Below are 23,437 nucleotides of genomic sequence, written 5' to 3' on the forward strand. Positions count from 1 at the left end.
GCGTGCAAGGAATAGTTTATTTAAGATAATTTTATAGGATTGGGAGCTCATGGTGGTATAATAAATCATAGAACTTGCATGTATTCACTTCATTAAGACTTGGGGATCAAAAACTTACCTTGTAAAAAAGTAGTATATTATTCATACACTAATGCAGCTCACTCCCATCTACTGCTAACCAAAACCAGCAGTTAAACCCAGTGTTAATACAACATTAGGATTTTTAACAAAGGCAATAATCATTTCCACAACTTGGGTCTGGGCATATTAAATGTACATATGAATGTTTCAGAGACCGTTACACTGCTCTGAATTGCTAACCATGCATGCAGCATAGAAGCATGGGTGGTGCAGAAACAAAGATGTCTCTGAGATGTCCCTGCCCATGACAGGGGCGTTGGAACTAGATGATCCTTGAGGTCCCTTCCAACCCTAACAATATGATTCTATGATTTTAAAGGTTAAATTTCTTACTCTCTAACAATACAGTGACAATTATAATTGCATTTAGTTTGCATACAATCTTTCAACCTTTCATCATATTAAAGCATTACAAATCATTTTCTTCCCATATTACAGAAATCACAGAATCACAGAATATTAGAGGTTGGAAGGGACCTCCAGAGATCATCAGGTCCAACCCCCCTGCCAAAAGCAGTATCACCAAGGGTAGTCCAAATAGGAATGCATCCATTATTGTCTACCCATGTAAAAAGGGATGGCAAACTTATAATGAATATTGTAGCTTTTAATTTCTTTTTATGGATTATGACTCTTTTTCTTTTGTTTTTCACACTCTTCCCAATCTTTTGATAATCCCAGACAGTAACCTGCAACATGATACCTCCTGTCTGGCATTACAAGCTATTCTGAAGTTTGTCACAGCAATCAATTTAAGTTGCATGCTCACACACATGCTACAGCACACAAGGGTAAATTAAATACTTTGCTGAATGTGGTAACTCCTGGTAAATATTTGGCAAGCCAAATTCAAGTTGGTTTAGCTACTATTTAGAATAGAATAGAATAGAATAGAATAGAATAGAATAGAATAGACCAGACCAGACCAGACCAGACCAGACCAGACCAGGTTGGAAGAAACCTTCAAGATCATCGTGTCCAACCTATCAACCAATCCAACCCACCTAAACAACTAACCCATGGCACCAAGCACCCTATCAAGTCTCCTCCTGAACACCTCCAATGATGGTGACTCCACCACCTCCTCAGGCAGCCCATTCCAATGGGCAATATTTGTCTATAGAGAGAGAGTTGTATAGCCCTTTGCATCTGAGACACAGGTCTGAAAATCCTGTACAGATGGTTTCTTGAGGAGACATGTTTGGAGAGATGTATAGTCCTCCTTGCACAGGTATTTTAGATCTTATCTAACACCAACACTCCTGACTGAGGCCAGTGTAGCTTGAAACACTAGATAAAACTGAGGAATTTAAGCTGAAAGAAGCAACAGCAACAGAGGAATAAAGATAAATGTGCATTAGAAATGCTTTGGGATAAGAACATACCTCATTTTGTGTGGCCTTCCTTCAGCATTGCCAGTGAAGTCTGCTGGGGACCACTCCAGACTTTGCACCCATAAAGAAAGCCCGCAGTAGCAAAGACTTACAGTAATATTAGTTTAGAGTCTCAGATAATGGAAGTTGCCACAGCTCCTTTCACCTCTGTGGTTCTCTCTCATTCACATAAGCTGAGATTCTGTCCACCTTCTTAAAGGAAAACACAAATGCTTGATCTCTCTCCACCTGCCAGTGTTCACCATCTCTAGACTGCTAAATTTGTGATGATTTAGATTTTTAAAGGGAGGTTACTGTGCATGATCCATGAGTAAAGAAATAGCCATGCACTGCAGAAAATAGTGAATCACAAGGCGAAATTTCATCTATTACATGTGTTTGCTTTTACAAACTATCTATTAAATTACTTCATTGGCTGCTCCATAGAGTTTGGAGACTTTCTATATAGACATGATTTGATGTGTGCTGTCAGAAAGAATTTTCCGCTCTGGACATAGACTGTTCAGAGTAATATGGCAGATAGAATGATCATGACAATCACAAAAGGCAGAAAACAGGAATTACTTTGTCAGAGAATATGATTCTGAGGTTCTGCAGCTGTTTGGTTTGGGTTTTTTGGTTTGATTCGGCTTTAAAAGAAACCCTCTGAGATTAACTGTGTGTTGTAAAATGAATTCAAGTTTTATGTTTCATGTGTTGAAATCCCTTACACTAAAGATTGAGACTTTTTACAAGCAGTCATCATTTTCTTCACTCCCCTTGCCCTTCAGATGGACTAGATTAAGAAACAGCTTCTCTTGCGGCTGTTTTATAGTAGTGTGTGTGAAGAGGGCAAGAATTCAAGTCTGCAGAAAAGCTGGAGTACAAAACAGGGGGAAGGAGAGCTATGACAAGTGAATCTGTATGCATTTTTCTCAGAGAGATGGAGTTGTGGCACTTCCCTGTGCTCACTGCAGTAGAATGAGTTGCCTCCCTCTGGCCTCCAGGCTGCCCTCAGACCAGCACACAGTATCACTAAGGTTGAAAGAGACCTCGAGGATCACCGAGTCCAGCCTGTCTCCACAGACCTCATGACTAGACCATGGCACCAAGTGCCACATCCAATCCCCTCTTGAACACCTCCAGGGATGGTGACTCCACCACCTCCCTGGGCAGCACATTCCAATGCCGAATGACTCACTCGGTGAAGAACTTTCTCCTCACCTCGAGTCTAAACCTCCAGCCACTCCGACCCCAGCCTGTAGCTCTGCATAGGGTTGCCGTGGCCAAAGTGCAGCACCCGGCACTTGGACTTGTTGAATGCCATCCCGTTGGACTCCGCCCATCTGTCTAGTTTGTGGAGGTCCCTCTGCAGGGGGGAGCAAAACATAAGTTTTGTGTAGTTGTCTGCTGCCCACAGCCATCTACACTGAGATCTTAAGCCAAAGTTACGAAAGCTGTATATATGCTCTGATATTTTTGCTAAGTTTCTATCATATTTAGCAACCTCAAGGAATTAAAGGTTTGGGTTTTTTAAATGACAGCTTACAGAGGAGCATTCTCTGAAATCTCATTCTTCCCTTATGTACAAGTGGTGCTGAAAGATGCAAGGAAGCCATATTCTCTTTTCTGACCACCAGAAATTCTCAGTGCAAATACTGTAGGAACAGTATTAAACAGTAGCTTCAGTGGCATAATTTGACTGGAATATTACTGAATTTTGTCTTTTTTTTCTTTTCTTTTTTTTTAATAATAAAAGCAGCTGAATGTTACAAGCTCAGGTTTGGAACCAGAACCTATATTGTGAAGAGTAAAACTACTCTTTTCAGGGGTTTTGTTCTCAAAGCACAATGGTTTATGTTCTATGAATTACTATTGGTAAGGAGAGTTTACTGGTCTTAATTTGCAGAGGGACCTTGACTGACTGGACAGATAGGCGGAGTCCAACAGGATGGCATTCAACAAATCCAAGTGCCAGGTGCTGCACTTTGGCCATAACAACCCCATGCAGAGCTACAGGCTGGGGTCAGAGTGGCTGGAGAGCTGCCAAATGGAGAGGGACCCGGGGGTGCTGATTGACAGCTGCCTAAACATGAGCCAGCAGTGTGCCCAGGTGGCCAAGAAGGCCAATGGCATCCTGGCCTGCATTAGGAATAGTGTGGCCAGCAGGAGCAGGGAAGTCACTGTGCCCCTGTACTCTGCATTGGTTAGGCCACACCTTGAGTCCTATGTCCAGTTCTGGGCCTCTCAGTTTAAGAAGGACATTGAGAGACTTGAACATGTTTAGAGAAGGTCAACAAGGCTGGGGAGAGGCCTTGAGCGCAGCTTGAGAGGCTGAGGGAGCTGGGATTGTTTAGCCTGGAGAAGAGGAGGCTCAGGGGTGACCTTAGTGTTCTCTACAACTACCTGAAAGGTGGTTGTAGCCAGGAAGGGGTTGGTCTCTTCTCCCAGGCAACCAGCACCAGAACAAGAGGACACAGCCTCAAGCTGTGCCAGGGGAAGTTTAGGCTCGAGGTGAGGAGGAAGTTCTTCACTGCGAGAGTCATTAGTCATTGGAATGTGCTGTCCAGGGAGGTGGTTGAGTCACCATCCCTGGAGGTGTTCAAGAGGAGATTGGTTGTGGCACTCAGTGCCATGGTCTAGTCATGAGGTCTGTGGTGACGAGTTGGACTTGATGATCTTTGAGGTCTCTTCCATAGTATCATAGTATTGTAGTATCAGTCAGGGTTGGAAGGGACCACAAGGATCATCTAGTTCCAACCCCCCTGCCATGGGCAGGGACACCCCACACTAGATCAGGCTGGCCCATGCCACATCCAGCCTGGTCTTAGACACCTCCAGGGACGGGGCCTCAACCACGTCCCTGGACAACCCATTCTTCCAGCCTTGGTGATACTGTGAATGTCCCTGTCCATATTAGGAGAGTTGCAACTAGATGACCCTGGCGGTCCCTCTTCCAACCCTGGCAATTTGGTGATTCTGTGAATTGAAAGAACATAGTAGTTAGAACTAAACTTGTAATGTGGAGGAAAAGGCCTGTGAGACAGTGGATACAATTACATCCATTTATGATTTTACTGGCTCAGATATTTTTAATTTAAGCTTTAAATCAATGGCAGACTAAACTAACAGAGAAAAACATGGTAGCTTAACATATGCTTTGCAGCATGGAATCTGTTTAAAATAAAACCAACACCATAAAAGCTTGTCAGAAGGATGAGTAAAGCACTTATGCACTGGAGAAAAGTGTTTTAACAGATCAGACAGTTAGATTTCTGGAAAGAGGTAGTAAATGCTTTATTTTTTCAATCTCACACCCAAAGGAAAATGCAGGTATGTATTATTGGATTTTGGGAACAAAAGGTTAACTCTGCTCTGTAGGGAAATAAACCAGAAAACAGTATTTGCCATAATTTTATGTCAACATATAAAGATTTCTATCTGTTAAGAGCAATCTCATAAATACTATGCCTATCAAGAAAGTGAGGCTATCCCATGATCCTCATATGGAGGTCCACAAGAAAGGACTGCCTGAGGAAAAGGCAACAAGAAGGAAATAATAGTTTGCTTTTAAACCCTGGGCCTTCTGGGATAGAATTATTGCAGTAACAACAAAACAATAAATGGTACTGCTAGTCCAGACTTACTGTATTTCAGATACAAGAGGCCACAGCAGACATAAATAACCCAATTTTGACAGATGAGACATCTGAAAAATCTGCTCAGAACATTGTTTTTGGCTCTGATACAGTGAGTGTAAGGAGGCTGAAAATGCCCACTAATCCCAGCCTCCAGCACCTGGCTCTGAAAAATATCTGCCATGGTATTGGAGGGCAAAGGCAAACACACGCGCTTGAAACGTTGGGGTTTTTCACATGCATGTTTTGGGAGGCTAAGAATACGAGTTTACATCTTGTGTGTCAAAATGCTTGAGCAAAATCCCATAAATAAGCTTAAGTAAGAAGGCAGGGCCCCAATTTTGGAAGGGATTTGGAAATTTTGGAAAGGTCTTGCAATGCAAAGAAGGAGGTTTAAAATAACAGACTTTGCCCTAAAGATATGGTTGGCTAAGATGCCCCCAGCTATGCTGATACCTGGTAACTCAAGGAACCATCCAATGACACAGTAAAACTGTAAACTGACAGTTGTTTGAAACTGGGCATTTAAACATTATTGTAAGGTGTCTTTGGCATGTCGTTTTTCTTCCCATGATGAATGCAGTTTCTTTATGCTGTTCACTTTCACCCTGAGACATACTTTGGCTGTGTGGCCATGTTTTGGTGTGTTTTGAATAGGCTTACCCTGGTGGATCAGAGAAAATAACATCATGTTACAAACTCCCAGGGTAACTGCTAGCATTCCTTGCAGTCACTTCTGCTGTTTGAGCTTTCTACTGTTGAGATCATGAGCTCAGCCCTCCTACCTAAAGCTTCTGTTCAAGTTTTCTCTTGAAAGTCACCAGTGGGTTTTCTGAAATGTGTTGGTTCCTATTTGATGGCATCTCAGAGGAGGATGTGTTAGCATCTGGAGTGCTCAAGAAAATGTTAGATTTCTGCAGAGGCTGCAGATTTCTCACATTCCTTTATCAGTGCTGAAACTTTCTATCCAATGGCCTGAATCTTCTGTAGGCATTTGCTTTCAAAGGCATCTAGTTTCTTGTCTTTGATGTTTTGGTGGATTTCCAGTTCCCACCACCATATGTTAATGCAGAGGTTATACTGGAGTTGGAAATCCTGCATTTTATTCTGTTCTTTATAGCTGTGGTTCATTTATGTTGTTGAATTTTGTTCGTGCTCATGCTGGTTTTGTATTTGATGTTCCTTTTTGTTGACCTTCACTAGCCACAGAAGATAGAACAATTCCTCTACTGGAGCACAAAAATTAAGGAGAATTTAGAGATGTAATTTGAAATTGTTAAATTCAGGGCTCAACTGGAAAAAAAAACAACCCTGCTTCTCTGTAATTTTTAAATGTATTACTGTCACTAGTAATGTTTTTGATTGATGAAGAGAAAAAGTGTTCCCTGTCATTATTGCCTTTTTGAACATTTTTGACAGTTCAGTGTACATCTCCTTATTTATTCATTGCAGAGCCAGGCACGTGGTTCAGCTTGACTTTCAGCGTGAATGCCATCTGATTTTGGTGAAGTCTTGTACCTCTTTAGTACAAGCAGAATTTTGCAGTAGTCATTTAGTCTTTTGTTTCTGTGACCCTGACACAAATCGATATAAAAGACTTGCCACCTCCACACCCTAAACATAGGAAAAATTAAGTTGTAGAACCTGTTGTCCTAGCAGGTACTCTGAGATGCAAAAATTACCTGAAATCATTTTTTCCCATTTGCTAGATGCTTCAAACCTACTTCTTTGCCTTTCTGAAGCACGGAGAAAAAAACTCCACATTTCACAGCTTGCCCAAGAAAACCTGAATTTTACACATCACCCAACTAAACTTTCACTGTTTTGAAGAGTCTCTCTGAGCAGAACTAGAGCAAAATGAGTTGTAAGCATCAAACAAGGTGGCAATAATTTCATGTGGATTGTGACCAAGTAACAATGCTTTCATTACTCTGCACAGCTTTATACCTTCAAACAAAATTGTCTGTAGGCCCTATTTGTAGGGCCTCACTTGTAGGATTAACTTTTGTCTATTCTTGTCTCATGTAAAAAGAAAAATAGTAGTCAGCATCCCCACAGATTTAATACACATTGGTAACAAGCAAGCTGTAACGAAACAAACCCATGTGCAAGCAGTTTGAGGTAGTGTATCACAAGCTAGTAAGTTAACAATGGTACCAGTTGGATGAATGCCCTATTAGACCAAATTATAACCAGCAGAATTTAAGTACAATGGCAAATAGCATTTTACCACTTCATTTTTCCTGCTTTTTCTTGGAAACTACACCTCACTAACTCTGTGTACTGGAGACATGAACTGGTGTTTGCTTAGCAACTGCTAAATCTTGGTCTAGCTTCCCTGGACTTCAGTGTTGCAGGGATGATGTATTTAACATCTACACAAATCAAGGGAGGAAGAGGGAACAGAAATTACAAAGGAAGAAGTGAAACTAAGAATAGCATAGCATAGCATAGCATAGAATTAACCAGGCTGGAAAAGACCTTTGAGATCATGGAGTCCAACCTATCACCCAACACCATCTGATCAACTAAACCGTGGCACCAAGCACCCCATCCAGTCTCTTCCTAAACACCTCCAGTGATGGTGACTCCTCCACATCCCTGGGCAGCCCATTCCAATGGCCAATCACTCTTTCTATGAAGAACTTCTTCCTGAAATCCAGCCTAAACCTCCCCTGGCACAGCTTGAGACTGTGTCCTCTTGTTCTGGTGCTAGTTGCCTGGGAGAAGAGACCAACCCCCACCTGGCTACAACCTCCCTTCAGGGAGTTGTAGACAGCAATGAGGTCTCCCCTGAACCTCCTCTTCTCCAGGCTAAGCAACTCCAGCTCCCTCAGCCTCCCCTCACAGGGCTGTGCTCCAAACCCCTCCCCAGCTTTATTGCCCTTCTCTGGTCACATTCCAGCAAGTCAACATCTTTCCTAAACTGAGGAGCCGAGAACTGGACACAGGACTCAAGGTGTGGCCTAACTAGTGCTGAGTACAGGGGCAGAATGACCTCCCTGCTCCTGCTGGCCACACTATTTCTGAACAAAGTAGTGCATAAGATTTTTCAGAGGAGAGAAATGGGAGAAGGGAAGAAGAGATTTGCAAGAGGAAAATTTGTGAAAGAAGACTAAATACATGTACCTAGAAGGCAGTGGATGCCATATCTCAATAATTTCTAGTGTCTTCTACGACTACTTTCTCTCAGAAACACTATTGATTTAGCTCAATATGTTAAGGCAGCATGGTACATGTTTAGACCACAGAGTAAAATAAGTAAAAGAAACTTAAAGAGAAGTCCTGATTCTGCCAACATTTACATATATTTTTTCCTTTAAGGACATAGATTCTCACATTCTGGTAGTCCCACCAAGCTCAAGAGCTGGATTTGTATGTATATAGCTATACACATGGCAAAGCATTTGCATGTTGAGAGTCAAAATACGAACAGTCTCTTTTAGCAGTACCTTTGGTTTGGGTCATCATCAGTCCTGGTTTTTATAAACAGTAGGTGTCAAAGAAAAGTGTTCTTCCTTCAAAGAGGTATTTTCAGTTCATTTCTTAGTACACTGTCTTTGCTGAGTGTCATATAAACCTGGTTTTCTTGATGGGAAGTAAATAGCTGTAAAATTGAAGGAAAAAGCATGATAAGGGAGGTGATTCTTCCCCTCTACTCAGCTCTGGTGAGACCCCACCTGGAGTACTGCCTCCAGTTCTGGAGCCCCTATGACAAGAGGGATGTGGAGGTGCTGGAAGGTGTCCAGAAAAGGGCCACGAGGATGATCAGAGGGCTGGAGCACCTCTCCTATGGGGACAGACTGAAGGAGTTGGGGCTGTTCAGTCTGGAGAAGAGAAGGCTCCAAGGTGACCTAATGGTGGCCTTCCAGTATCTGAAGGGAGCCTACAGGAAGGCCAGGGAGGGACTTCTGAGGATATCAGGTAGTGATAGGACTAGGGGGAATGGAATGAAGCTGGAGGTGGGGAGATTCAGGCTGGATGTGAGGAGGAAGTTCTTCCCCATGAGAGTGGTGAAGCCCTGGAATGGGTTGTCCACGGAGGTGGTTGGGGCGCCATCCCTGGAGGTGTTTAAGCCCAGGCTGGATGAGGCTCTGGCCAGGCTGATCTAGTGTGGGGTGTCCCTGGGTTGGAACTAGATGATCCTTGTGGTCTCTTCCAACCCTGACTGATACTATGGTACTATGAACTTTTGCCATTGAATCATGTTTTACAACATCTGTATTAGAAGTTAATAAAACATTTAACATGCACGGGAATATCTTGCATGACCAAAGTCTTTTTGATTGGCTTGCATGCAATAAAAACAAGTCTTACATCTCATATAGCTCACACTACATATAGATTGTAACCATGGATGGCAGAGGAATAAAATAAAAAAGAATCTGTTTTGTTTTTCAGGACCATTTTCATGTAGTGAGGAGGATTTATATTCTGCTGCTAAGGAGAGCTTAGGCCTGCTTTGGCACTAGCAAGGGTGGAAACTGTCTTAGCACAGATGCAGTTTCTACTGCCTACAACATTCCTTTGCTACAACACCTTAGACCACATCCTTCAGAAAGTAACATTACCAACAAAATAGGCCTTTGTTATTTTTGTAGCTTTAGGCGGTGTAGCTGCATCAGAGTAAGGGTTTGCTGGTAGGAAGCTGTCAAACCAAAACCCTGTATCTTGGACCAGCATATTTCCACAAGCAAAAATTTCTAGCCAGCCTCTGATGCAGATAATCTGTTGTAGCAGAGCCACAGGTTCCAACAGAATTGGGCCAGCTCAGCCAGTTAAGCTCATTGCAGTCCATTAAGCTTACCTGAGAAGATTTCTAGTCAAATGCTCTTCTAAAAGGTAGAGATTCTGATGGATATTTGACAGGAGGGAGTTTTGGCACAAATACTGTGTTGCAAAGCATTCCTTCTCTTTGCTGAAGAAGGTTGTTGCATCTTAGCACGTGAGGCTGTTGCCTTTTTGTGGCACTGTGTACACATAATCCAGAAATGTTTCATCCTAAGTGCTGTGTATAATCTATTATTGCAGCATACCTACTTAATTGGAACATACTAAATCAAAGTGACTGCTTTTTATTGGACTGCCTCCCAGTAAACTGGCAGAGCCTAATGATGCTGAATGGTAATCACTGCTACTTTAGTAGGGTTATTTTACATAAATTCTTCTTAATAGTGATGTATTTAGTTAGTGCCAGATAGTTCAGTGATGTTTATCCAAGTGTTAAATTCCAAGAATTTGAATTGAATACACAATGTGCCAAATAAAGATTAACTATTATATTTTTTTTCCCCACAAAGGCATCAGTGAATAGCAGTTCCAGAGAGAATAGAACTGACAGATTTCTTTTTAGGTTGCATTTCTGAAAGGCAGCACAGACACAAAGGGGAAGGCCTGCTTTTTACAAGTCATTGTTTTGAGAAATCTTCTAATTCACAATTTCAGGTCTGAAATTTCATTCTTAGTTTTGTCCCAGTCCCTTGTGACTTGCAAATGTGATCCTTTTGATATTAGTTTTTCCTTAAACTACTTTGGCAGCAAAACCTTTTTAAAGCATCAGTAGCTTAAAAACTTCCAGTAAGCAGTGGGCAGAATTTTACAGCAGGCATTTGAGCTCACTTGAGGGCACTCTTAAGAGGTTGCTTAAAAGGAAAATGAAACAGTGCACAGCTTTCACATCTGATTTCATTTTTAAACTGAATTAAATTGAGAAGAAGGGTTTTACATTGTGGGCCCAGAACTTCAGTTACATCAATTGAGAAACTAAAGAATGAGGATATTAGAGGACCCTAGGTAAAGCCTTATGTAAGTCCAGGTAGTACACATAACAGAGGAGGCAGATTAAAATGTCCATACAGGCTGGGTATAAAATGTGAAGATTCTAGTGGGTGGCATTTGTACTAAGATGCCAGGCTACAAACGTGACAGCTGAGGCATTAATGTCAAACTCTGTCAGCAACTCTACTATAAAAGTGGTTAGCACCTGCAGAGCGTGTGTCTGAAAAGGTAAATGTGGGAACTAACAGCTCAGATAAATCCACCAAACTATGCATCAAAGCTCTGAACTAGATCCAGTTCAGGAACTCAGGGGTTGCCCAAGTTTAATATTCTGCCTTGTGCTATGGCATGGAAGTTTTCATGTGCATATTTATTCACTGAAGGCACAGCTGGCATGTTGTTTTATTTACCTGGATTTCAGCAAGGCCTTTGACACTGTCCCCCACAGCAAACTCCTGGCCAAGCTGTCAGCCCATGGCTTGGACAGGAGCACTCTGTGCTGGGTTAGGAACTGGCTGGAGGGCCAGGCCCAGAGAGTGGTGGAGAATGGTTGCCATATCCAGTTGGAGGCCAGTCTCTAGTGGTGCCCCCCAGGGATCAGTGTTGGGCTCAATCCTGTTCATTACCTTTCTGGATGAGGGGATTGAGTCCATCATCAGTAAATTTGCAGATGACACCAAGCTGGGAGCAGGTGTTGATCTGTTAGAGGCTAGAAGGGCTCTGCATAGGGACCAGCAGTGTGCCTTGGTGGCCAAGAATACTAATGGCATCCTGGCCCAGATCAGGAACAGTGTGGCCAGCAGGAGCAGGGAGGTCATTCTGCCCCTGTACTCAGCACTGGCTAGGCCACACCTTGAGTACTGTGTCCAGTTCTCTGGGCTCTTCAATTCAAGAAAGATGTTGAGATGCTGGAATGTGTCCAGAGAAGGGCAACAAAGCTGGTGAGGGGTTTGGAGCACAGCCCTGTGAGGAGAGGCTGAGGGAGCTGGGGTTGCTTAGCCTGGAGAAGAGGAGGCTCAGGGGAGACCTTATTGCTGTCTACAACTACCTGAAGGGAGGTTGTAGCCAGGTGGGGGTTGGTCTCTTCGCCCAGGCGACTAGCACCAGAACAAGAGGACAGTCACAGGCTGTGCAGGGGGAAGTTTAGGCTTGATCTTAGAAAGAAATTCTTCCCAGAAAGAGTGATTGCCCATTGGAATGGGCTGCCCAGGGAGGTGGTGGAGTCACTGTCCCGGGAGGTGTTTAAAGAAAGACTGGATGAGGCACTTAGTGCCATGGCCTAGTTGATTAGTCAGGGTTGGGTGGTCAGTTGGATTTGATGATCTCAGAGGTTTCTTCCAACCTGGTTGATTGTGTGATTCTGTAAATGTCACTGGTAGCTGCTGGTAGCTGCTGGTAGCTGCTGGTAGCTGCAACAGCCTATCAAGGGGTGGGCTCCTCAAATTCACTTTTATTCTTTGGGTATAGCTTTTGGAGATTTCAATCAGTGGGAATCCTGCAGCTAATTGGTTGGTGAATCTGTCTCTCCATATGGCCTTCCTTCCTTGTTAGAGCTGAGATTTTAATTACAAACATCTGTGCACTATCTGTTTCTCCATTAAAACTAGGAATTGAAGTTTCCCCACTGCTGCTGACAGAGACAGAGCAGAGCAAACATCGCAATGAAAGCTTTGACGTAGCTAAAGGAGAATCCTCCTTCCCTGTCTCCTAGGGTCTAGTTTGAAGGATAGGTGAGCAAGCAGATTGTGTTTGATGGGATTTCCCCATGTGAGGAGGAGCATGCCAAAAGGAAGTTACATTTACACGTTTAGTTCTCTATCTAAATTATTACTTGAGGATTTATTTTTTCCCTACAGAAAGGATTCTTGATAATTTGAATAGGGTTTTTTTGGCCAAGGTATGTTAACCAAAGACAATGCTCTTTGTTGCATGAGAACACATCATTTGTTTCACTGAGGTTCTTTCCAGCACACTTTTTGTGCTCTTGTAGTCAGATTAAAATTTGCATTCTGTGGTTTGGAAATTACAGTAGGAGGCCACAAAGAGACAGTGCTTCTGGAGGGAGGCCATATATGGAGAGAGCATCAATACTTGTTCTTGGGCACGTGAACCTTTTTTACTGTGGTGGCTGGGAGGATATGGCAGTTAGATATCCTTGCTCTCTTCATTCTCCTCCCTTCTGCAAGAGCAGGTGGGAGGTTCCTTTCACGATGTACATGGCTCATCATTATTTATTCCTATGTTCATCATTCTGATGAGAGTGCATGTAGGAGGGATGTTACAAAGCCAATGGTGTTTTCTATAGTAGTTTCAGGAGGTTTATAAAACAGCTTTGCAACTAGAAGTACATACATTTTCCAAAAGAATACGGCTGGCTTAATAAAGAGGGCACTCAGAAAGCTGCTCATTTACAGTTCTATTGTCTGCCTTCTTTCTCATGTAAAGCTCCACAACAGGGGAGTTATTGCAGTGTTAGCCTTGACTACAGTTGGGTCATACCCAATAGAGCAACTTAAACTCACTGTGCGTAGAGCATAGGAATGGTGAACCTGTAATTTTCTTTTGCTGCTGAGGGCAAAGTAGCACTTCTGATAAATATGCCTTGCCTTTCCCTTCCCCTCACTGCCTTTTCTTTCACTTGAAGGTGGAGGAAGTGATGCAGGGAGGAGAAAAGAGCGAAAGAGAGAGGCATGAAATTTCACATGAAATAGGGCTGTGATGGGAGAGAATCTAGAATTTCATTTGAGACACTTGTTGGAATTTTTTATCCTGCAGTGATTTCTGCTACTTAATTAAGCAGTCTGATAGCCACAGTGCTCAGCTCTTATCTGTGGTATTAATGAATTTCCTGCCCACACCCTTTATTATTCTGACTGCAGGCACTGCAAAAGCCATGAAAAGCAAGGATATTGACATTTTAACCACCCCAGCTATGACATTAATAAAATTTTGGCACTCTGTGATCTAACATACTCCTTGCTTTGATATCTAGTGATATAGAGACATCTAAAGCTGCAGGTTTAACCTTAGAGGTTTCCTCATGTGTATTATATCATGTGCAAAAGGGCTGTTTCTAAGGCAGCATTATCACAATCCTACAGTTTCTTTGCCTTAAAACTGAAGACACTGAGTGCTGCACAGGTGGCTTGGTGCATGCAGACCGAAAATCAGGCTTTGAAAGACAGCATTTGAAATCTGGATATCCCATATAGTAACATATAGGACTTCAAAGTGTGGCACCCTGACATCTGGCTGCCTAGATTAAGTTCTCTTAAGAGACAAATTGAACAGATTGGAAAGGGGATCTGGTTCAGCTAAAGCAGTTAAAATGGTGAGCGCAAGCCAGCTTTTTAGTGTATGATTGTTGGCTGTAACTTCTTTTTCTCTGCTATGGAAAGCATGGGAGGGGATTACGTGATGGAGATTTTGCCTGTATCTTTCTTGCACCTAGAGAAACATTTGGTTGTACTTGTTCTGACAGTACATTGAAACAGCAATTCAAAAGGTGACAACTGAATGAAGCTAGCATGAAGCAGATTCATATTCTTCAGAAATAATACCTTTTTCATGCATACACATGCAGGCAGGAAGCCAGGCAGGCTTCCTCCAGCTTCTGAAGAGAAACAAACACAGGCCAGAGCTGATGGTTGCCTATGCTAAAGCCAGAAGCAATTTCTGATTCTTATCAAAACCCAAAGTATGTCTCCTAGGCCCAGGCAACATCCAACCTTAGGTTCTGCAGAAGGAAAACCGTATCATGGTTTTTACAAGCACAGTCAAAATACTGCTACATAAATGTGACTCTCCATCCTCCTCTTCAAAAGAACAATCACACACATGCTTTCCTTCATTTCAGTCTATGTCCCCTTGCCTTTTACACTTTGATATAGGACTCATGTTATGTGAAGCTGAGCAAAAACAAGACAGATGTGCCTGGGCCTTAATGGGTGGGCAGTCTTGCCCTGACAACCATGCCACTCTCTAGTTGCAAGTGAAAAAAGAGGAGAAGAAAAGCTTGGCTTAATTTAAGATGGTTATCTGCCTTTTAATGATGTCTGTAGCTGCAGTCTTTTACTGCTGTAGTTACACCTTCAGCACATCCTGCAGAGCAGGGTCTAAAGCTGCAGGCATACATGTGGGCAGAATCACACAGAAGCCTCTTAGCTCGTGTTTTTCAAGGAGCCGTGAGGCATTTGGACACTTCTAAGACACAGCCAAACTGCTTTTGTGTCTGCAGCTGTGCTGAAATCCTCTTAAAAAGCTCACACCTAATATTTTCTTCTAAAGACATTGGCGTGGTTTGAGGGTTTTTTTAAAAACCCCTAGAGTTGAGTCCTCCAGGAGAACCAGAGAAGTCCAGGGGATGGGCTGGAAAATTGTAACTTTGTTATTCAATCTCATAATTCTATCTCTTTATAAGTTGGCAGCAAGGCCAACTCAGTCTCTTTTCCTTCCTTCCTTTGGGAGTCCTTATCTGGTAACAGCAGACAGAGGAAGGTTCTCCTCCTGCGTTATGAGGAGAGGCTGAGAGCCCTGGGGCTCTTTAGCCTGGAGAAGAGAAGACTGAGAGGGGATTAAATAAATGTTTCTAAATACCTGAGGGCTGGGGGTCAAGAGGGAGGGGACAGGCTCTGCTCAGTTGTACCCTGTGATAGGACAAGGGGCAATGGATATCAACTACAGCACAGGAGGTTCCACCTCAACATGAGGAAGAACTTCTTCACTGTGAGGGTCACAGAGCACTGGAACAGGATGCCCAGAGAGGTTGTGGAGTCTTCTCTGGAGACTTTCAAGACGCATCTGGATGCATTCTTGTGTGACCTGTGCTGGATTCTATGCTCTGGAGGGGGTTTGGACTCAGTGATCTTCAGAGGTCCCTTTCAAGGCCTAACATCCTGTGAACATCCTGGTAACATGGGGCAGTAGGCCTGTTTATGGCCTTCAGAGGCATGACTAACTTTCTCCTGCACAACTATGGCCTGCTTAGGCCAGAGAGATGGGGGGGAGAGGGGGCAGAGAAAGGAGCATTGGGGTGAGTGGTTTAGTCTGGTTGAGGGGAGGGTGCTTGGGGCGGTTTCATGTATCCTGTATATATACTGGGTGTTAAGGATTCATGTATTCTGTGTTTTCCTGTATATTTCTGAATACAATTTCTGTATTTCTCTACAATTTAAGGAGAGCATCTTCATTTTACTTCCTTTGGGAGTAAAATCCTTTCTGTCTGTTCTTTAAACCAAGACAGAAATGTAATTCAACACTTATAAGACTGGGTGCTGTGTCTCCCAGCAGTGTGGCAGGAGAAAATGCATTAAAGTCTCCTGCCTGCCAGTTGTGGTTAACATAGAGGTTCACAGGTATCTACATTTCCAATTTCAGTTTTGAGTTTAAGAGAGGAAGAGGAGCTCCTTGTTAATAGGCAGCTAAGATGTCTGGACCAGTCTTTAGTCCTGACAAGATGTTTTTGAGTTGAAGCTTTTCTTTCATCTGTATATATCCATGGGAGACTACATCTATGAAGTCATATGCTGTATGTCAGAATTTTAAAAAGCTTCCAAATTAGCCATAATCTCCTTTACACTATCTCTTACAAGAGGACTTAGTCCATTTCAAAAATTGTGATTAACTAGATTGCAAACAGGTTAATAATAATCAGAACTTCTATTATGATTTATGTCAAAATCAATCAATATTCATTTTATACCTAATCTGTATGTAATCAGATGTTATCATTGACATACTGTAGATGAGTATCACAGAATTAAACAGGTTGGAAAACACCTTTGAGATCAAGTCCAACCTATCACCCAACACCATCTAATCAACTAAACCATGGCCCTAAGTGCCTCATCCAATCTTTTTTTAAACACTTGCAGGGACAGTGACTCCACCATCTCCCTGGGCAGCCCATTCCAATGGCTAATCACTCTTTCTGTGAAGAATTCTTTCCTAACATCCAGCCTAAACCTCCTCTGGCACAGCTTGAGACTGTGTCCTCTCATTTCTGTCACAGGTTGCCTGGGAGAAGAGACTGACCCCCACTTGGCTACTACCTCCCTTCAAGTAATTGTAAAGTAGTCCAACTGAAGATCAACATCCCAAGATGAAATTGAACGTAGAATTAGAGTCACAAAAGTAATCCAAACATGAAGTTCTCTCCTTTCAGTCCATTTTTTGTCACCTAGACATCGCTGGTTGGCAATCAGCAAAGCTGTACATACCTGTATTGTGAGTCACAAAACCCATTTGAGTCACTTTGGCCAGGCTTATGCTGTCTCCTGCTCAGGGTCAGCCTGGGTGGATCTCTCCTGTGCTTGCAGGCAGCTGGTATTGTCCTGCAGCTGTACGTGTCAAAACTCAACTGCAGGATCGGAGGAGATGGTGATCCCAGTGATACATCATTACTAATTCACTGTGAAGCGCAGCTAAAGAGTGGTTGCAAACTGCTTCCCTAGAAGATGAGTTGTGGTGCACAAAATCAGCATTTACTAGGAGAAAAACAGAGAACACCTTGGTAAAAATACTGGATTACATTAAGGCTTCTCATTTGCTATTCAAGTGTGTATAATGTACCCTTCTCCCCCACCCCCCACCCCTTTACTCCTGGATTTGAAAGGTATTATATAAAACCAAAATCTATTGATCACTACTATTGCTGCCCAGCCTGTCTTGATAGCTCTCAGACCAGAGTAAGTGTGCTTCTAAGAAACTGCAGAAAGTGATACTTAGCGGTCTGTCTTCTCAGCTCTGAAATGTCTGCATCTGTTTCTCACAGTTACTGGCAAGCCCTATTTCTTTAATTTTAACTTGCTCTTACTGTAAAGCTTTTATTTTAAGTGATGTGAGGGGATTTGTGCATGTTCTACTGCTTAGAAATAGCCCTGTGAGACAGGGTTGTTGAACAGTAAGACTGGGATTCATTTGGATTTCTTCTGCTTTGCAGAAGTCATCAATTAGAGCATCTCACAGTCATCTTTGGAGAGTGCAAGTAGCTTCCATTATGAATGGCTCAGGAGTCAAACTGCCTTCTAAAGTGATATCTGCAATCTCATAACTGTATGTCACACTCACTCATCTCAAATATGCTGTTACTTGAAAGCATTAGCAAAGTATGGTTTAGCATCTAGGACCTCAAGTTTAATCGCAGTTGAATCAATGTTACTTTTCACTTTGCTACAGAGCAAATGCTAGGCAAGGTCCTGTTATGGAGCAGCTGCACAGCTCCTCGCTACTACATGCAAAAAGAGGAAAGATTTTGTCCCAGATCTTGGATATCTGCTACGAGACAGTGTTAGCTTTCCTGAGACTACTGGAGCTACTGTAGCTTAGTAGAGCAACACAGAAGATACTCAAGTTGAGTAAAGCAGAGTCTAGACTAGGATCAGTTTAGCTCACCCTCTTCTCCAATTTCTGACTGCTACACCACATGAAGCTATGCCTCAACTGTAAGAATCTTCCCCATCATCCCACAGATGCTTCCAACAATTGATCACAGTTGGATTGGTTGATGGGTTGGACGCAATGATCTTGAAGGTCTCTTCCAAGCTGGTTTGGTTTATTATTATGTATTATTATGTTCCTTGATTTTTACATAGTACTTTAGGCTGCTGTGTATCACTCCATGACTTTTAGTCTTTTCTACCACTCTCTCCAGTAGTTTCCCTATGTATGCATGAGTATGTGTCTGTATTTACTTACATAGTACTGAGTCACCTTATAAAGATGAATTAATGAGGAATGGCAAAGTACTGAGTTCTGTAAGCACATCATATAAACTAAATAAGATAATTGCAATAGCAGCTGGTTTACTATGTGGGAGAATCATTCCTTTAAGAATTACCTTGGAGAAGACTTCGCTTCGCTTTTGCTTGTCTGTCTTTTCTTCCCCAAAGCCAGTAGATACCCAAGTCATTTTTTGTGTGTGATCTGTTTTTCAGATATGGAGACCAGTGAAAAAATCCAGAAAAGTGGAGTTCTTCAGGTGTTCGCAAGTCTGTTGACGCCACAATCTTCCTGCACAGCAAAAGTAGCTAACATCATAGCGGAAGTAGCCAGAAATGGTGAGGTTTTCTACAAGAACTTTTCTGCTGGAACATCTTCAGTTTTTCACCTCACTTGTCAGTATGTTTTACTTCATTTATGTTTTCATTTTGTAGATTAGACAACACCTTTCGTACCCCTCCCTTCCACTCTTTTTGCTTCATCAGATTTTCTTTTGCCGCTTTTTAATACAATCAGAATCACATTTGCCTGCTGGAAATTCTGTAGTCTTTACTTTCATGCTATTAGTTTTTTAAGAGAATCAATAGTATAATATATTGGGCAGAAGTAGCAAGCCCTTGGCTTTATGAAAGGCATATAGAAAGAGAAAGGTGTGCATCATTTCTGCATCCGTCAGTTAAACAGTAGTAGGTATGCAGGTGGTTTGGGGATAATAGATTATTTCTTTGGTCTGAGATTTGTGATAACATTGTTACCATAATAAGGCCTTTGATACCACACCAAAACCAGTTACTGCTACCTAAAGGGCATTCATTACATGTGTTAAAGTAAGAGCCCCAGATCTCAGATGAGAATCAGGGCTCCATTTTGGTAGGTATTATATACATACAGTCATATACAGCAGATAATCTAAAACTATTTGGTTTTCCCATTAGTAAGAATTATCTTAAAGCTCATCCTATACCCTTCATGGATTGAGCTCAAAAAATAATGTCTTACCTGTAGGCAGGCACTACTGACAGACCCTGTACCAAGAGTAGAGGAGCTTTGTGGCTGACTTTTCTTACTTTCTTCTTGACTTGCTGCTGTCCCATCCAGAGGCACAGATTGCATTGTGCACTTTCCCTTCCCAAATGCCAGGCAGAAAAAAGTAGGATGCTTTGCAACTGCTGTCTGCATGTAGGTCTGGCAGCTCTCTCCCTCTCAACTCCCATGCTGATGCTTCTTCAGAGGAGAGGCTACATCGTTACTGCCCTTTCCACCTTTTCTTTGGAGTCACAATGCTACAGCTTCTGGTAGCCTCTGTGTGACCTCACTTATTTTGAGACTATCATAGAATCCTATGGGCTGGAAGGGACCTTCAAAGGTCATCCAATCCAACCCCCTTTGCAGTCAGCAGGGTCAGCCTCAACTAGATCAGGCTGCCCAGAGCCCTTTTGAGCCTCACCTAGAATACATCCAGGGAAGGGGTCTCAACCACCTCCCTGGGCAGCCTGTTCCAGTGTTCCACCACCCTTATAGTAAATAACCTGTTTGTAACATCCAATCTAAATCTGCTCTTCTCTAGTTTGAAGCCATTGCCACTCATCCTATCACTGCAGGCCTTTGTAAACAGTCTCTCTCCAGCCTTCATGTAGGCCCCTTCACTAGGTCTTCCTGGAGCCCCCTCTTCTCCAGGCTGAACAACCCCAGCTTCCTCAGCCTGTCATCTTAGCAGAGATGCTCCAACTCCCCTGATCATTTTCATGGCCCTCCTCTGGATCCTCTCCATCAGGTCTATGTCCTTCCTGTATTGAGGGCTCCAGGCCTGTACACAGTACTCCAAATGACGTCTCACCAGAGCAAAGAGGCAGAATCACCTCTCTGGATCTGCTGGCAACATGTCTTTTGATGCAGCAGCCCGGGATGTGATGTGCCTTCTAGACTGCAAGCTCACACTGCCTGCTCATGTCCAGCTTCTCATCCATCAGCACCCCCAAGTCTTTTTCCACAGGGCTGCTTTCTAACACCTCATCTTCCAGCCTGCATCGACAGTGAGGATTATTCTGACCCAGGTGCAGAACCCTGCACTTGCTCTTGTTGAACCTCATGAAGTTTACCTGGGCCACCTCTCCAGCAATGGATATTCAGAAACAAAATTAACAAGAAGATATACATGGTTAAGATTTGTAAGTTTTAAAATTAGGGAGATAAATAACCAGTGAAAAAATGACAACAGAGAAATTTAAACTTAGGAATGTTTCTGAATGATAGAGATTTTATGCAACCATATCACATCCTTATTCTGTACCTAATAAATACATTTAGAATATCACTGTCAACTGTGTGTCCTCACAGTTAGTCCTTTTACCTCCAGCCTCAGAAGGGGGAAAGTTAAGAATAAAACCAGTGGCCACAACAGATTTTAACTGAGTACTGAGCATTGTATCCTGCAAGATTCTCTCACAGATCATTTCAGCCAGTATCTTTCAAATCCAAATTAATTAATGGAATCTCTGAATAGCTTCTAATGTATCCTTTACCCTGCCAGCTTATAGATTTCTGTTAAGAGTACACTCTTCAGAAGAGCTAGCATTCTATCTGCTTCATCATACAAAATGACATTTGTCTTTTTCTTGTGAAGACTGAGAGGAGCTAGGTGTTTGAAGTGTAACTGTTGAAATAGTTGCTTAAGCAGGATAGGAAGAAACACCTCATTTGAATTCTGTTGTTTGTCTTCTTACATAAGCACACAAGTGTTTCATGCTTACATTGTACCTTTTCTGAGCAAGCACTTGGAGAAATTTGTGTTATCAACATCCTACAGATAGCAGGCATTAAACACAAGCAATTGAACTGATTTCCCTGTGGTCATGCCACGCAGCACTGGCAGAGCTGGGAATAGTGCCTCTGACTGAATCTGGGCTTTGCTGATAAAAGAGCATCTTTTTCTACCCAACTTTTTGTTTTCCTTTCCTATTCCCCTCATCTGTTCCTACACACATCTGGTCACATCAAATTCCTCTATTTGCCTCTGGTTTTCTAATGTTTCAGCTTCTCCTTTTCACCTCTTCAGCTTCTCTTTTCAGCTCTTACTTTGTTTCACCTCTCCAGCTCTCATGAATCACAGAATGTTGAGGGGCTGGAAGGGACCTCGAAAGATCAGCCAGTCCAACCCCCCTGCCAGAGCAGGATCACCTAGACCAGATCACACAGGAACACATCCAGGCAGGTCTTGAATATATCCAGAGAGGGAGACTCCACAACCTCCCTGGGCAGCCTGTCCCAGTGTTCCATCACCCTCACAGTAAAAGAATTCTTCCTCATGTTTCCATGGAACTTCTGGCTTAACCTCCACCCATTGCCCCCTGTACTGTCATTGGGCATCACTGAGGAGAGCCTGGCTCCATCCACTTGGCATTTTCCCTTTACATCTTTATAAACATGAATGAGGTCACCCCACAGTCTTCTCCTCTCCAAACTAAAGAACCCCAGCTCCCTCAGTCTCTCCATGTAAGAAAAATGTTCCACACATGACTTCCTCCTCCCAGCACGAGCTTGTGTTTGTTTGCCATTTTAGATACCCAAATACACAAAATTCCCTTTAGCCACTCTTGTCTGTCCAGCTACAGCCATTTCCCTTTCAACTGTGAGTATATGCACTTACTATAAGAGCTTCTCTCACTACTGTGGACCTTTTAACACCCCATCCTGATGGTATTTAGTCTCCTCTTCTTTACCAGCTGTAGGAATGAGAACATCATCTTTGCAATCTGTAATTTGCTACAACACAATTACATTTCTCTTTTGAAATCTTGTCTTCTTTTGGTTTATATTTCTCTGTCCTCAATGGTTCTCCTAACTTAAGTGATTTTCACTGTTTGCTTCAAAGGATCTGCTTTACTTCCCCACCAGGTTAGTGGAAACCTTCTAAATGACCCTGTTGTTTACTTTCTCTTTCTTCTATTACTTCTATGTAGTATATCACCTGCAGCTACTACATTTTTGTTGCTGTCTCAAGTCTATAGTACTATATATGGCTCCAATTCATTTACTTCATGCTCTTGCATGACCTTGGTAAATAAAAGTTTTCATAGTATATTGCTTAATTATTTTGCTACTGAATGGGAAAATGAAAGCTTCTGTTCACTGACTGGGGAGACAGTGGAGGAGGGCTTTCTTACTCCTCCTTACCCACAGGAGCAAGAACCTAAACATACAACAGAACAGACTGAGACATCTGAATCGTTCAGAGGAGAACAAGTTCCATTTCCTGTCACAGACAAAGTGAAAAAAAAATAATTAAACCCCCTGATTTAGAAACTGCAGCAAATTAACTGCTGTAAAAGAAGGAGAACTGCAAAACAGGAAATAGTTTTTATAGGCAATTAAGATAGAAAGAGCTTCAGATGGCAGAGAGGAAAGAGGGAGGAACAATGCCTTTAGCAAGTAAACATTCAGATGAAGAGGAAAGTGGGTGGCAAGGAAATAAATAAAACGTTAACAAGGACATGGGAAGAGCAGTTGCAAAGTGTGGTGGTTTAAGCCTTAACTGGGAGTTAAGAGCTCAGATGGGGGCAAGGCTGAGGATCCCTTCCTCCACCTCCCCCTCCTCCCTCCCAGCAGAGAGGGGAAAAAAAAGGAAGGAGCAAATCCACCAAACAATAATTTGGAGTCGGCTTGGAAGTAGAGAGGTAAAGAGTTTTTTCTTTAAACAAAACAACATATATATGTATATGTCAATAACAGGGAAGGTTCACAAGGGCAAGGAACAAGGATGGATGGGAGGAGGACAAAGAGGAAGAATAC

At 42.6% G+C, this 23,437-nt stretch overlaps 1 protein-coding gene across 4 annotated transcripts in view; it reads left to right on the forward strand.

Annotated features, from left to right (window-relative positions):
* RAP1GDS1 (Rap1 GTPase-GDP dissociation stimulator 1) overlaps positions 1 to 23,437 on the forward strand; it is a 113,637-nt gene that overhangs the window by 45,065 nt on the left and 45,135 nt on the right. For 3 of the 4 annotated variants that reach the window (XM_068136790.1, XM_068136791.1, XM_068136792.1), the window contains exon 3: positions 18,865 to 18,987. In XM_068136790.1, the coding sequence (XP_067992891.1) occupies positions 18,865 to 18,987 (123 nt within the window). Of the gene's footprint in view, positions 1 to 18,864; positions 19,049 to 23,437 lie in introns of those variants that run through there. The other variant, XM_068136793.1, reaches the window with a different exon arrangement.

This window comes from Melanerpes formicivorus, unplaced genomic scaffold (genome assembly GCF_026170545.1).
Source record: "Melanerpes formicivorus ecotype bairdi unplaced genomic scaffold, bMelFor1.0.p_v2 SCAF_4, whole genome shotgun sequence".
Classification (NCBI taxonomy): domain Eukaryota; kingdom Metazoa; phylum Chordata; class Aves; order Piciformes; family Picidae; genus Melanerpes; species Melanerpes formicivorus.